The sequence below is a fragment of the Salarias fasciatus genome, unplaced genomic scaffold, assembly GCF_902148845.1.
Source record: "Salarias fasciatus unplaced genomic scaffold, fSalaFa1.1, whole genome shotgun sequence".
NCBI classification, from domain to species: domain Eukaryota; kingdom Metazoa; phylum Chordata; class Actinopteri; order Blenniiformes; family Blenniidae; genus Salarias; species Salarias fasciatus.
The window spans coordinates 185,033-199,219 of NW_021941392.1; the positions used below are offsets into that span (position 1 = coordinate 185,033).

General features: G+C 41.5%; 1 protein-coding gene across 1 annotated transcript in view; it reads right to left on the bottom strand.

Moving 5' to 3' along the window:
* The window catches only part of LOC115385574 (zinc finger protein 845-like), a 31,364-nt gene extending 18,288 nt beyond the window's left edge, over nt 1–13,076 (bottom strand). Inside the window, exon 1 of the mRNA XM_030087637.1 lies at nt 12,999–13,076. Within this exon, the coding sequence (XP_029943497.1) occupies nt 12,999–13,076 (78 nt within the window). The remainder of the gene's footprint in view (nt 1–12,998) is intronic.
* Nucleotides 13,077–14,187: the final 1,111 nt, after the last annotated feature.

Genomic DNA, 14,187 nt, shown 5'->3' on the forward strand with positions numbered 1-14,187 from the left:
CCACCAGACAAGAGAAAACAAAAATAAAGGCAGGATTTAAGGAGGGCGATGTTGTCAGAATATCCAAGTTGCGAGAGGCCTTCGATAAAAAATACGAACAGAGATTCATGAACAAAGTATTTACGGTGTCAGAATGCATTCCGCGTACTCCACCGGTATACGAACTCAAAGATTATGACAGCGAAGCGATCGAAGGTTCATTCTATGAGCCGGAGCTGCAGAAAGTGAAAAAAGACTCATTAACATTTTTCAATCATACAATTTTCAAACAGGCTGTTAGATATTACATTTTACTACAAACAGATATGTCAGGGTGTCTGTAGCACTTTAGGTGGTTATATGACCTTTTTAAAGCTCTCCAGAGGTGAACCTAAAAATTATGATCTAAACAAGAAACTCAGGTTTCATCTTAACATGTAAAGCAAATAATCAAAAGTGTTACTATTTGTGACCTGAAGATAACCAAATCTGCTCCTAACTTGAAATTTTAAGTTACTGCTCTCAAAACTCTGAAACATGTCGTGTCCTTTGTGATAAGCATCGTGAAATTCTCTGATATTTCCCAGTTAACGTGATCACTGGAAAACCTTCACATCCACCCAAGTTCTAATATGTAGATCTGAAAATACAACTCAAAAGGAGGGAAGGTTTTTAAAAAAGTGTATAAAATACAAGAAAAGGTATAAATGAATAGTAAAATCATTCAAAGACAGAGTCTCATTCTAAATATTCAAAATAAAGCCACACAAACTTAATCAGGAAGCGTAGACACGCACTTGAATAAAAACAGAATAACTGGTTGATAATTTTCACAAACTCAAATTCAATTTTCTGTATAAGAGACAATAATGATGTTGTCGATGTACGCCAAACAAAACCGAGTCAGCAGGTCATGTCAGCTTTGAAAGCTGCTGTCTCACAGCTGCAGCGGAGACGGTTGGACTGTCTGAAAAAAAACAAAAAAAACAACGTTAATCTTGTAAAGCGATATTGTTGGTCACAGAAGGTGAAACTAAACAAATCCTATGTATTCCTGTGTACAGCAGAATACAAATACACAACTGTGTACCATTTCACTCTGGCTGCTACTGATACTAAGATAGCATTAACATCTGGTACAACCGGAGTTAAAGGAATGACGCTGAAATTTATTTATTTTTCCTGTGCAAATCTGTACTTCTTTGTTCCTGGTTTCAAAATGGGGTTTATTGGTGTGTTGTTTGGAGACAGACATGACACTCTTCAGTTCAGCAATGATTGAACCACTGGCCTGATCCCCAGTTCTTTTTCCTTTGATAAGAGATACTGTTTAACTCAAACAGGATATTTCGCATAGTTAATTGTTGCTTGATAAGGTTCCACAGCCAGCAATCCTACATGATTTGCAAATACAGATTTTCTTCCCCTTTCTAACAAATCCACAGAAACATTACCAAAGAACAAAATATGACAACCCCTTGTAAGAGCAGCATTTATATCAGAACAAAGAAAGAACAAAATAAAGTGCTTAGTTTAAGAAACAAATACAATCATCAGCTTTACATACCTTTTCCTGTAGCAATTTCTTTTCTGAACAGTCTCAACCAGCTGCACAAGAAACAGAATTTCAACTCAATATACATTTTCTCACTCTTTTTCTACTCTGACAGACAGTAATCACTCCGTGCTGCAGTTTGCTCCACTGTTTTAGGTGGTGAAAAAGATTAGTTGTGCGTCAACTCTTGCCTGTATCTTGTTGATAGCACTCCCTACATATAACGTGACTCTGTTGCTCGTCTGATACTTTAAAACTGAACCATCTCCGAATTACTGAGCCACTGTTTTTCTGTTTTACTGAATGGGGTTTTTATTGGGGTGTTGTTTGGAGACACACAATGACTCCCTGTTTCAGCAGTGATTGAACCACTGGTCTGACCCCATTTCTTTTTCCTCTGATCAGGGATACTGTTTTAACAAACAGGATATTCTGCATAGTTAATTGTTGCTTGATAAGGTTCCATACCCAGCAGTCCTACATGATCTGCGTGCTGCGTCCATAATTTAGATGGAACAGACGCTCAAACTGACGGAGGTTGTAACAACACATCCAGCTGAATGAACTTCTGCTTTCGTTGTATTTTGCAGGATTTTAATGAACAAAAATGCAAAGTGTCCTCGTCATACGACCAAACAATAACATTTTAGTTGCTATCTTCATCATCTGGTTGTCTATGGAGAAACTGGTAACAAGTGTCAAGCATTTTAGTCCCAGTGATCATTTGTAACTGCACTTTGAAGTTTTTTTACGATGGGTTAGGTGTTGAGGAGATGAGTAGGAGCAAGACAGACGGATAGAGGGGGTGAATTTATATTGTACTGAGAAAAGCGTGCCATGAAGAAAGTTAGGGTGGGAGATGTGAAAGATTTTTTTTATCATCTCAAGACACCTATACTCTGCATAAACCGGCCAGGGTACATTTTCCAAGGAACAGAGTTTTTGTTACAAGACCTCTAAAACAGTTTCAGGCAGACCTTTGCGATAGGAAGACGGGCTCACCTTTCCTCCTCTCCTCTCTTTCATCCTCTGGTTGTCTGTGAAGAAACTGGTAACAAATGTCAAGCATTTTAGTCACTGACCCAATGATCATTTGTAACTGCACAGATGAATGGTTCAATGTTTCCGTGCACATCTTTTAATAATAACATCAGTCCCTCTGGAGAGAGACAAGCAGTATTTGTGGACTTTCTACTCTGTCTGAGAATGGTTTATCTACTGGTCTGCTTGACAGGATGCTAATGTTCTGATTCCCTCTATTGTGAAAACATAAACAACACAAATTCTATATAATCTTAATTTTGATAGCATATCTTTTTCCTAAATCACAAACACATGTTGAAATTTCCAGCCATCTATCTCGACCGGTAACAGTTTTGACAGCGGTTCTCTTGGTGGGACTCCAGAAATGCTGACAGTTTGAACAGTGTCATTACTTCATGGACAGTATATCTCCTGCTGACGAATACAAGAGAGAAATGCACCTACATTTATGAGAAACTTTTTTGGTTTCCCTTTAATGTTTAAACAAATCTTTGGTATTTTCTACCGCTGTATTTGAAACTTGTGCCTGAATAACCATCATTATTATTATTATTTGATCACCGTCAGCGTACCAGTTCTGTCGGCCTCTTCATTGTGTAGAAGTTTTTCTCCACAGAAAGGAAACTGCTCTCTGTTCTGGTGTAATGTTTGTCTTTGGTACTTGTTGAGTTTTGGCCTTGATTCAACACTTGTGGCACTCCGGTGGGTCTAGCTACTTTAGCTTCATCTCTTTTTTTTCCTTTGCTCACAGTCTCTGATCATTGAGGTTTCTTCCCCCTTGCCAGTGTTTGATCATTAGTATTATTATAATAACCTCGGCCCCTAAATCGTCGTTGATTTGGTCTCATCCTGTCTCGTCCTCATCCTCTGAAGCCTGGTAGTGTTGATACAAACGGTCTATACTCTCCCAGAGTTGTGTATTGTACAGCATGAATGTTAGATTTTTTTTTTGCAAACAATCCAGTTGCATCTAATTCTCTAGTCCTTTTTTAGTAATTCCACAGGACTCAATGAAAACACGTCAGGGGCTGCTAATTCTTTAAAGTATCAGCATCCTGTGTTCCCAGTCCATTAATGATCATTGACACAAAGAAAGGTTCAGCTTTATGCGACACTTTTAATTTTGCCTTTTTTTTTCCAACATTTAAGAAATCTTTCTGCATATTCAGACACCTGTTCATCAGTCCGTTTCATCTGCTAAAGTAAGAAGCTTTTCCATAACTTTGTCATGTATCGTTCACCATAAAGTCCACTCATTTGAGAACAGGAATTCCAGAGTAGTTTTTCAGCATGATCTATTTGCACAGGGGGGTTACTGACTCCATCGTAAGAATAAAGATTTGCTTCACTAAGGAGCAGGAAATGGCTGTAGTACAGGCCTGCAAGAATGCCCCGGAATACAACTGGCCCCCAAAAACAGCAAAACGGATCGATACTCAGATGCTTTAAAGAACATTCTGTGACAAGACACGGAACGAGGGAATCTAATCTAACTTATTTCTTTCATCCGTTTGTCAACTTCTCTGATTGACCTGACCATACTAAATACACATTGGGAAAAAACTCTGTGGAAAACCACAAAAGCGTCAACTGACGCAAACAAATGGCTTTAGCACCTCTGCATGGTGAGGCTGTAAGGCCTTATTTGTACTCACTTCCAGAATCAGCACCTGTAGCGAGCTTCAAACACTCACAGCCAGACCGAGCGTCTCTACAGGCCTGATGTGCTTCTCACCTCCAGAGAATCATCGTTAGCGTCCAAGTTCCTTCAACTTCCTTAAATCAGACACAAAATACGCGTCTCTCTGCTTTTCTTCACCTAGACAGGACGCCACACTGTCAAATGACTTCCTCAGATCAGAACACACACACACACACACACACACACACACACACACACACACACACACACACACACACACACACACACACCCTCCCCCATGCTGACTCAGTGGAGGTGGGGGAAAGGAGGAAAAAATAAAAACGCTGAAGTCCTGTGGGCCCTCCTCTCGCCCTCCCTATAGAAGGGGCTCTATTTATACGAGTCGTTAAATACATCAAGCCCGTGTTGGATCACTCCAATTAAAAAATACAGATTTTGGAAGAAAAAAAAATGGCTCAGGAAAGAATTCACATACCGATCATCCGGGACACACCAATCATGGTGTACGAAGAGACGCCGATCATCCCGAATGCGCCCAAGAAGCATGTGATGCACCTGCTTCGGACCCAGCTCCGTCCATTGGAATCGTTGAAGGAAGAATGGCCGCTGAAACCTTACGGACGGCGCGGTGCATGGGGCTACATGTTCAAATATACGACGGGGGAGCTTTGCCTCTATCAGCGAGGCGAGGGTGAAACGCAGGGAGCTGTACCTTCTATAGCGATGCTGAACTCCAACGACTGGGGTGTACTGTATCACATGATTGTTCGACATTTTCGGGCAAACCCTGATGAAGGTGGCGCGAGGCCCGTCGATCCAACGCTGACACCAGGTCGACCTCTGAAGCGTGAGTCCGTGGAGGGTGATGCACAAACGGGGTCTCCTTCTTGGAAAAAAAAAGTGCTTTACAGCATTGCGTGGCAGTCCAGAGCGGGTGTTTCAGGCACTATGTGCTTCCGCGCCTTCATTTGTTGCTACGAAGGGAAAAAAGGCTCGGAGGAGTTTTTTTTGGAGACCTTTAATACCAGCTGCGGCGTATTCCATACATTGCTAAATGTCCCGCTGGTCGCATGGAAGGAAAGGTTTGGAGGACCGGACGATAAAATCGGCTCACTTTTTCGCAGCTGCTGCTACTGGAAAGATCTTCTAGCGGTTAAAAAAACCTGTTTCCTTCGGCCTCCATTCAATCCTCCAGCTTTTAGTTCACCACGTCCACGATCCTACCAGTTTTTCTGCTTAACCCCGCCCCACGGACCTTCCTGCCACCCGTACACATTATAAAGACTGCGATCGATCATTCCACATCAAGAAGATATGGAGAACATCAGGAGTATCCGTAGAACCAGCTCTCGCGTCCTCATCGATCCGCTGTGGAGCAGAACTCCGTTGGTGGAGTACCCGATCAACATGTTTGCGGATGAATCGTCGAATTTGATCTCACCCGCTTCCCCGCACCCTGACTCTCAGCCTGGTCCCTCTCGATCGCTGTACACCATTCCCGAGACCTGCAACCCAGATTCAGGGTCCCTGGGAGATGATGAGGATCGAAGCAGGGAGGTGAGCGATGACGGCGGAGACCTTCAAGTGGATGAATCCCAAATCCCCGACTCTGAGGATTTTGTGGAGCCGGAACCAGCATCTTCTCCTCCTGACACTCCAGAGGTTGAGGAATCCGAGGATGAGCTGGACGGGTGGATGCCCTCGGCCATCATCAAAACCGTCAAAACAGCGGTCATCCATCTGCTGGACATTGTGACTCACAAGTACCGGGAAGAGCTTTGCTACGGGTGTCAGATCAGACATCCGAATGAGAAACAGCATCCTTGTTTACAGCAGGTGGACGAATATTTCTATCAAACTCACTTTTGCCGTCTGATGGAAAAACTGTGTACCGACCGTTTCATTCCTGCTATTCAATGTTTGTTATTCATGCGCAACATTAAAATCGACGATGTGCGAGTCAAAACTGTGGCAGAGACTTTGCTGAGAGAGATGAGATCCAAAGAAAAGTTTGTGGAAACTTTTGCAGATGTGTACGACAATCTGATCGGGCTGGATGTTGTGAAAATTGGTGAGCTTGGAATTGTGAAAGAATGCTGGAATGAGAACTGAGGCAGGCCTGGAGCTGTCCTGATGTGTTCAGTGTTGTTTTTTCCATCTAATCTTATTTTTAGTTTTGCATGTCATCATTTCTTTGTAGCTGGGCATACTATTCTTAATTTTAAAGAAATTTTAAGTTGTGTGTTCTTGTACCTTTTCAGTTTCATGTCCGTCATGAGACAGATTAGTTTTACCCTACTGATGATGTGTTGTTGCAATAGTAATCCTTCTTCCCTACTGCTTGGTAGAAAAATTGCTTTGTGCGTGTGTGTTTTTTTTAAAATAAAACAACAAAAAAAAAGAATCTGGTTTTCTTTCAGTTTTTCTGAAAAAACATGACTGACAAACGGTGGTTAAAAAAAAGCATTCGCCCCCCTTCATCGACCTGCCCTCATCTGACGAACCATTTACGACCCAACCGTAAGTGTGTGTGTGTGTGTGTGTGTGTGTGTTCTGATCTGAGGAAGTCATTTGACAGTGTGGCGTCCTGTCTAGGTGAAGAAAAGCAGAGAGACGCGTATTTTGTGTCTGATTTAAGGAAGTTGAAGGAACTTGGATGCTGACGATGATTCTCTGGAGGTGAGAAGCACATCAGGCCTGTAGAGACGCTCGGTCTGGCTGTGAGTGTTTGAAGCTCGCTACAGGTGCTGATTCTGGAAGTGAGTACAAATAAGGCCTTACAGCCTCACCATGCAGAGGTGCTAAAGCCATTTGTTTGCGTCAGTTGACGCTTTTGTGGTTTTCCACAGAGTTTTTTCCCGATGTGTATTTAGTCTGGTCAGGTCAATCAGAGAAGTTGACAAACGGATGAAAGAAATAAGTTAGATCAGATTCCCTCGTTCCGTTTCTTCTCACAGAATGTTCTTTAAAGCATCTGAGTATCGACCCGTGTTGCTGTTTGTTGGGGCCAGTTGTATTCCGGGGCATTCTTGCAGGCCTGTACTACAACCATTTCCTGCTCCTTAGTGAAGCAAATCTTTATTCTTACGATGGAGTCAGTAACCCCCCTGTGCAAATAGATCATGCTGAAAAACTGCTCTGGAATTCCTGTTCTCAAATGAGTGGACTTTATGGTGAACGATACATGACAAAGTTATGGAAAAGCTTCTTACTTTAGCAGATGTGATAACACGGGTACTTCACTGTAAGAAACGGAGTGATGAACAGGTGTCTGAATATGCAGAAAGATTTCTTAAATGTCGGAAAGAAAAGGCAAAATTAAAAGTGCCGCATAAAGCTGAACCTTTCTTTGTGTCAATGATCGTTAATGGACTGGGAACACAGGATGCTGATACTTTAAAGAATTAGCAGCCCCAGACGTGTTTTCATTGAGTCCTGTGGAATTACTAAAAAAGGACTAGAGAATTAGATGCAACTGGATTGTTTGCAAAAAAAAAATCTAACATTCATGCTGTACAATACACAACTCTGGGAGAGTATAGACCGTTTGTATCAACACTACCAGGCTTCAGAGGATGAGGACGAGACAGGATGAGACCAAATCAACGACGATTTAGGGGCCGAGGTTATTATAATAATACTAATGATCAAACACTGGCAAGGGGGAAGAAACCTCAATGATCAGAGACTGTGAGCAAAGGAAAAAAAAGAGATGAAGCTAAAGTAGCTAGACCCACCGGAGTGCCACAAGTGTTGAATCAAGGCCAAAACTCAACAAGTACCAAAGACAAACATTACACCAGAACAGAGAGCAGTTTCCTTTCTGTGGAGAAAAACTTCTACACAATGAAGAGGCCGACAGAACTGGTACGCTGACGGTGATCAAATAATAATAATGATGGTTATTCAGGCACAAGTTTCAAATACAGCGGTAGAAAATACCAAAGACTTGTTTAAACATTAAAGGGAAACCAAAAAAGTTTCTCATAAATGTAGGTGCATTTCTCTCTTGTATTCGTCAGCAGGAGATATACTGTCCATGAAGTAATGACACTGTTCAAACTGTCAGCATTTCTGGAGTCCCACCAAGAGAACCGCTGTCAAAACTGTTACCGGTCGAGAGAGATGGCTGGAAATTTCAACATGTGTTTGTGATTTAGAAATGTTTTCAATATTAGGAAAAGATATGCTATCAAAATTAAGATTATATAGCGTTTGTGCTCCAGAGTGAGTAACAGTAAAACATTCCAAACATACATCAGACGGTAGGACAGTATTTCACTGTTTGGCAGAAAGCAGCCTCTGTTTTTCTAAATGTTGATGTGGTGACTTGACTGTTCACAATAGAGGGAATCAGAACATTAGCATCCTGTCAAGCAGACCAGTAGATAAACCATTCTCGGACAGAGTAGAAAGTCCACAAATACTGTTTGTCTCTCTCCAGAGGGACTGATGTTATTATTAAAAGATGTGCACGGAAACATTGAACCATTCATCTGTGCAGTTACAAATGATCATTGGGACAGTAGCTAAAATGCTTGACATTTGTTACCAGTTTCTTCATAGACAACCAGATGATGAAAGAGAGGAGAGGAGGAAAGGTGAGCCCGTCTTCTTCCTATCACAAAGGTCTGCCTGAAACTGTTTTAGAGGTCTTGTAACAAAAACTCTGTTCCTTGGAAAATGTACCCTAGTTGGTTTATGCAGAGTATAGGTGTCTTGAGATGATAAAAAAATCTTTCACATCTCCCACCCTAACTTTCTTCATGGCACGCTTTTCTCAGTACAATATAAATTCACCCCCTCTATCCGTCTGTCTTGCTCCTACTCATCTCCTCAACACCTAACCCATCGTAAAAACTTCAAAGTGCAGTTACAAGTGATCACTGGGACTAAAATGCTTGACATTTGTTACCAGTTTCTCCATAGACAACCAGATGATGAAGATAGCAACTAAAATGTTATTGTTTGGTCGTATGACGAGGACACTTTGCATTTTTGTTCATTAAAATCCTGCAAAATACAACGAAAGCAGAAGTTCATTCAGCTGGATGTGTTGTTACAACCTCCGTCAGTTTGAGCGTCTGTTCCATCTAAATTATGGACGCAGCACGCAGATCATGTAGGACTGCTGGGTATGGAACCTTATCAAGCAACAATTAACTATGCGGAATATCCTGTTTGTTAAAACAGTATCCCTGATCAGAGGAAAAAGAAATGGGGTCAGACCAGTGGTTCAATCACTGCTGAAACAGGGAGTCATTGTGTGTCTCCAAACAACACCCCAATAAAAACCCCATTCAGTAAAAAAAAAAAAAACAGTGGCTCAGTAATTCGGAGATGGTTCAGTTTTAAAGTATCAGATGAGCAACAGAGTCACGTTATATGTAGGGAGTGCTATCAACAAGATACAGGCAAGAGTTGACGCACAACTAATCTTTTTCACCACCTAAAACAGTGGAGCAAACTGCAGCACGGAGTGATTACTGTCTGTCAGAGTAGAAAAAGAGTGAGAAAATGTATATTGAGTTGAAATTCTGTTTCATGTGCAGCTGGTTGAGACTGTTCAGAAAAGAAATTGCTACAGGAGAAGGTATGTAAAGCTGATGATTGTATTTGTTTCTTAAACTAAGCACTTTATTTTGTTCTTTCTTTGTTCTTATATAATGCTGCTCTTACAAGGGGTTGTCATATTTTGTTCTTTGGTAATGTTTCTGTGGATTTGTTAGAAAGGGGAAGAAAATCTGTAACTGCAAATCATGTAGGATTGCTGGCTGTGGAACCTTATCAAGCAACAATTAACTATGCGAAATATCCTGTTTGTGTTAAACAGTATCTCTTATCAAAGGAAAAAGAACTGGGGATCAGGCCAGTGGTTCAATCATTGCTGAACCGAAGAGTGTCATGTCTGTCTCCAAACAACACACCAATAAACCCCATTTTGAAACCAGGAACAAAGAAGTACAGATTTGCACAGGAAAAATAAATAAATTTCAGCGTCATTCCTTTAACTCCGGTTGTACCAGATGTTAATGCTATCTTAGTATCAGTAGCAGCCAGAGTGAAATGGTACACAGTTGTGTATTTGTATTCTGCTGTACACAGGAATACATTGGATTTGTTTAGTTTCACCTTCTGTGACCAACAATATCGCTTTACAAGATTAACGTTGTTTTTTTTGTTTTTTTTCAGACAGTCCAACCGTCTCCGCTGCAGCTGTGAGACAGCAGCTTTCAAAGCTGACATGACCTGCTGACTCGGTTTTGTTTGGCGTACATCGACAACATCATTATTGTCTCTTATACAGAAAATTGAATTTGAGTTTGTGAAAATGATCGACCAGTTATTCTGTTTTTATTCAAGCGCGTGTCTACGCTTCCTGATTAAGTTTGTGTGGCTTTATTTTGAATATTTAGAATGAGACTCTGTCTTTGAATGATTTTACTATTCATTTATACCTTTTCTTGTATTTTATACACTTTTTTAAAAACCTTCCCTCCTTTTGAGTTGTATTTTCAGATCTACATATTAGAACTTGGGTGGATGTGAAGGTTTTCCAGTGATCACGTTAACTGGGAAACATCAGAGAATTTCACGATGCTTATCACAAAGGACACGACATGTTTCAAAGTTTTGAGAGCAGTAACTTAAAATTTCAAGTTAGGAGCAGATTTGGTTATCTTCAGGTCACAAATAGTAACACTTTTGATTATTTGCTTTCCATGTTAAGATGAAACCTGAGTTTCTTTTTTAGATCATAATTTTTAGGTTCACCTCTGGAGAGCTTTAAAAAGGTCATATAACCACCTAAAGTGCTACAGACACCCGGACATATCTGTTTGTAGTAAAATGTAATATCTAACAGCCTGTTTGAAAATTGTATGATTGAAAAATGTTAATGAGTCTTTTTTCACTTTCTGCAGCTCCGGCTCATAGAATGAACCTTCGATCGCTTCGCTGTCATAATCTTTGAGTTCGTATACCGGTGGAGTACGCGGAATGCATTCTGACACCGTAAATACTTTGTTCATGAATCTCTGTTCGTATTTTTTATCGAAGGCCTCTCGCAACTTGGATATTCTGACAACATCGCCCTCCTTAAATCCTGCCTTTATTTTTGTTTTCTCTTGTCTGGTGGTGTAGGAGTACCGTACAAATTGTGAAACACTTGAAGGCCCTTACTCACATCAACCGGGCACATTTTTATACTGCTGTGGTAAGTGTTATTATAGCTTTTTACTAAGTCTGGTAGGACGTCCACGTACCGTCTAGTGTTCTTAGCAGTGAAATATCTCCACATTCTGGTCTTTAACGTTCGGTTAAATCTTTCAACCACGCAGGCTTTTAGATCACTGGCTGTGGCAAAATGTATGATGTTGTGTTTCCTCATCAGAATCTTGAAACTTTTGTTGAAAAATTCTCTTCCTGCATCAGTCTGTAGTTTTTCAGGCGTCTTGCTCTCGTGAAAGACGGATTCAAAGGCAGACACCACCTCCGCCGCGGTCTTCTTTCTCAAAGCTCGCACGTACGCTAATTTGGAAAACACATCGATGACCGTGAGTAAATAACTATACCCAACATTTTCATCGGCTAACGCTCGCATATCGCAAAGGTCTGCCTGAAATTGTTTGAGAGGTCTTGTAACAAAAACTCTGTTTCTTGGAAAATGTACCCTAGCCGGTTTATGCAGAGTATAGGAGTCTTGAGATGATAAAAAGTCTTTCACATCTTCCACCCTAACTTTCTTTCCCGTCTCATCTTGAACCGCTTTATGAAGCCGCTCTACCCCGCCGAAACTACCAGGATGACTCGGCTTGTAATATAACCTCTTCATGACACGTTTCTCCGCCATCTCCGGGTACAATATAAATTCATCCCCCTCTAACCGTCTGTCTGGCTCCTACTCATCCCTTCAGATGTGTCAACACCTAACCCGTCGTAAAAACTTCAAAAGACCTCAGACGGAAGGAAGTTTGGGGGGGGGGGGGGGGGAACAAATGCGCAGTGGACATATGGTGGACAAATGGTCCACAAATGGCGAGGGGAGGGGTTTATTGGGGGGCCATAAATCTTTCGTTTGACATATAATGTAGTACATTCTTTTTTAACACTTTACAGCCATATTGCACACTGGTAATTTCAGCATGTATAAAGTACAAAAGAGACAATAAATTTTCTTTTATTCTTTTAATTTTTTTCCTGCTTTATAGTATTTGCACGGACTTGCACTGTTTTCACTTCAGTGAAGTATATTAAACTGTTAATATTATGTGCTTTTCTATGTAACGCTTTGGCAATGTGAGTGTGTGTTTGTCATGCCAATAAAGCTTCTTTGAATTGAATTGAGAGAGAGAAAGTCTCACGTACCTGCAGCTCCTGCTCCTCCTCATCTTCCTCCTGTTCCTCCTGCTCCTCCTGCCACTCCTCATCTTCCTCCTGCTCCTCATCTTCCTCCTGTTCCTCCTGCTCCTCCTGCCATTCCTCATCTTCCTCCTGCTCCTCATCTTCCTCCTGCTCCTCCTGCTCCTCCTGCCATTCCTCATCTTCCTCCTGCTGCTGTTCTTCATCTTCCTCCTGTTCCTCCTGCTCCTCATCTTCCTCTTGCTCCTCCTGCTGCTGTTCTTCATCTTCCTCCTGTTGCTCCTGTTTGATCAGAGTTTTAAGCTCCTGATTCAGGTCCAGGTCTTCCTGCTTCATCCTGGTCTGGATCTGGTCCATGAAGTCCAGCAGCTCTGGGTCCTGCTGTTCCTGCTTCACTCGGTGGTCCCGGCTCATGAGGTCCAGCAGCTCTGGGTCCTGCTGTTCCTGCTTCACGGTGGCCTTGCTGTGGTCCATGAGGTCAGGTCTTCTCACTCTGAGAGTGTGAGTGTGTGTGATCACAACTCTGACTCGGAAGAACAACTCAGAGCAACGCAGAGAGCCAATCACATAACAGGAGCGTCTTCACCCCACCCCGAGGAACAGTGTGTGTGTGTGTGTGTGTGTGTGTGTGTGTGTGTGTGTGTGTGTGTGTGTGTGTGTGTGTGTGTGTGTGTGTGTGTGTGTGTGTGTTGAGGGGTGGGGCTGAATGGACAGAAGGGGGTGGTCACGGTGGCTCAGCAGAGAGCAGCAGGATGTTGTTAATGAGGGAGGAGGGTCGTCGGCGAGCAGAACAGTTGAGAGGAATGTTTGTAGCTAATCATAAAAACATGGTATCAGTCCTTCTTTTAATTAATTGGTGTAGTGTATGCAACTTCCCAATGCATCACCTTTTTTTTCATTAAAGTAGAAAGATTTCACTGAACTAAAAAAAAAAATGAAATAAAAGAAGAACTAGAACGTGGAGATATTTTACAGTTAACAACAGCAAATGTTACCAGGACGTCTTGAAAAGATTTCAAAGCTCCAAAGGATGTGACTTCTGAAAATCCCCTCCATGTTGCTAAACCTGTACAGTACGTCTACAGCTGGGAACAAGAGATCCATCTGATGTCTTTACTCTGTCACAGTCAGCTGACGTCCTCTTTCTACATTTATTGACAGTACTGTCTCTCCTCCACTGCTGGGAGGAACACTGAGTTTGGATCTGGAGTCAGTCATCTTTCATTCCACCATCAGCAGATCCAGGATTGCCGTTTTCTTCTGCCAGCTTAGCTTCAGGGTTTAGATAATCCCACATCATTCATGTCATCAGTGTTTTCCATCATTATTAACACATGACTGTGGAGAGCTGCTGTATTAATTATTTTTTTTCTGAATGATATTGAACAATACATTTCAAACGTCTGTCATGTTCCTCTCTAATCATTTGCTGTAATATTCCTGTCTTAATATTCATAAAGGAGTTGTTAGTTTATTTCTGTAGTTTTTTATATTCATTCTCATCAACTTCAGTTCTCAACACAGTGGGTTTTTTTTTAATTTTTTTTTTTAGGCATTATGTGAACCATGGTGTGTCAAAATATGT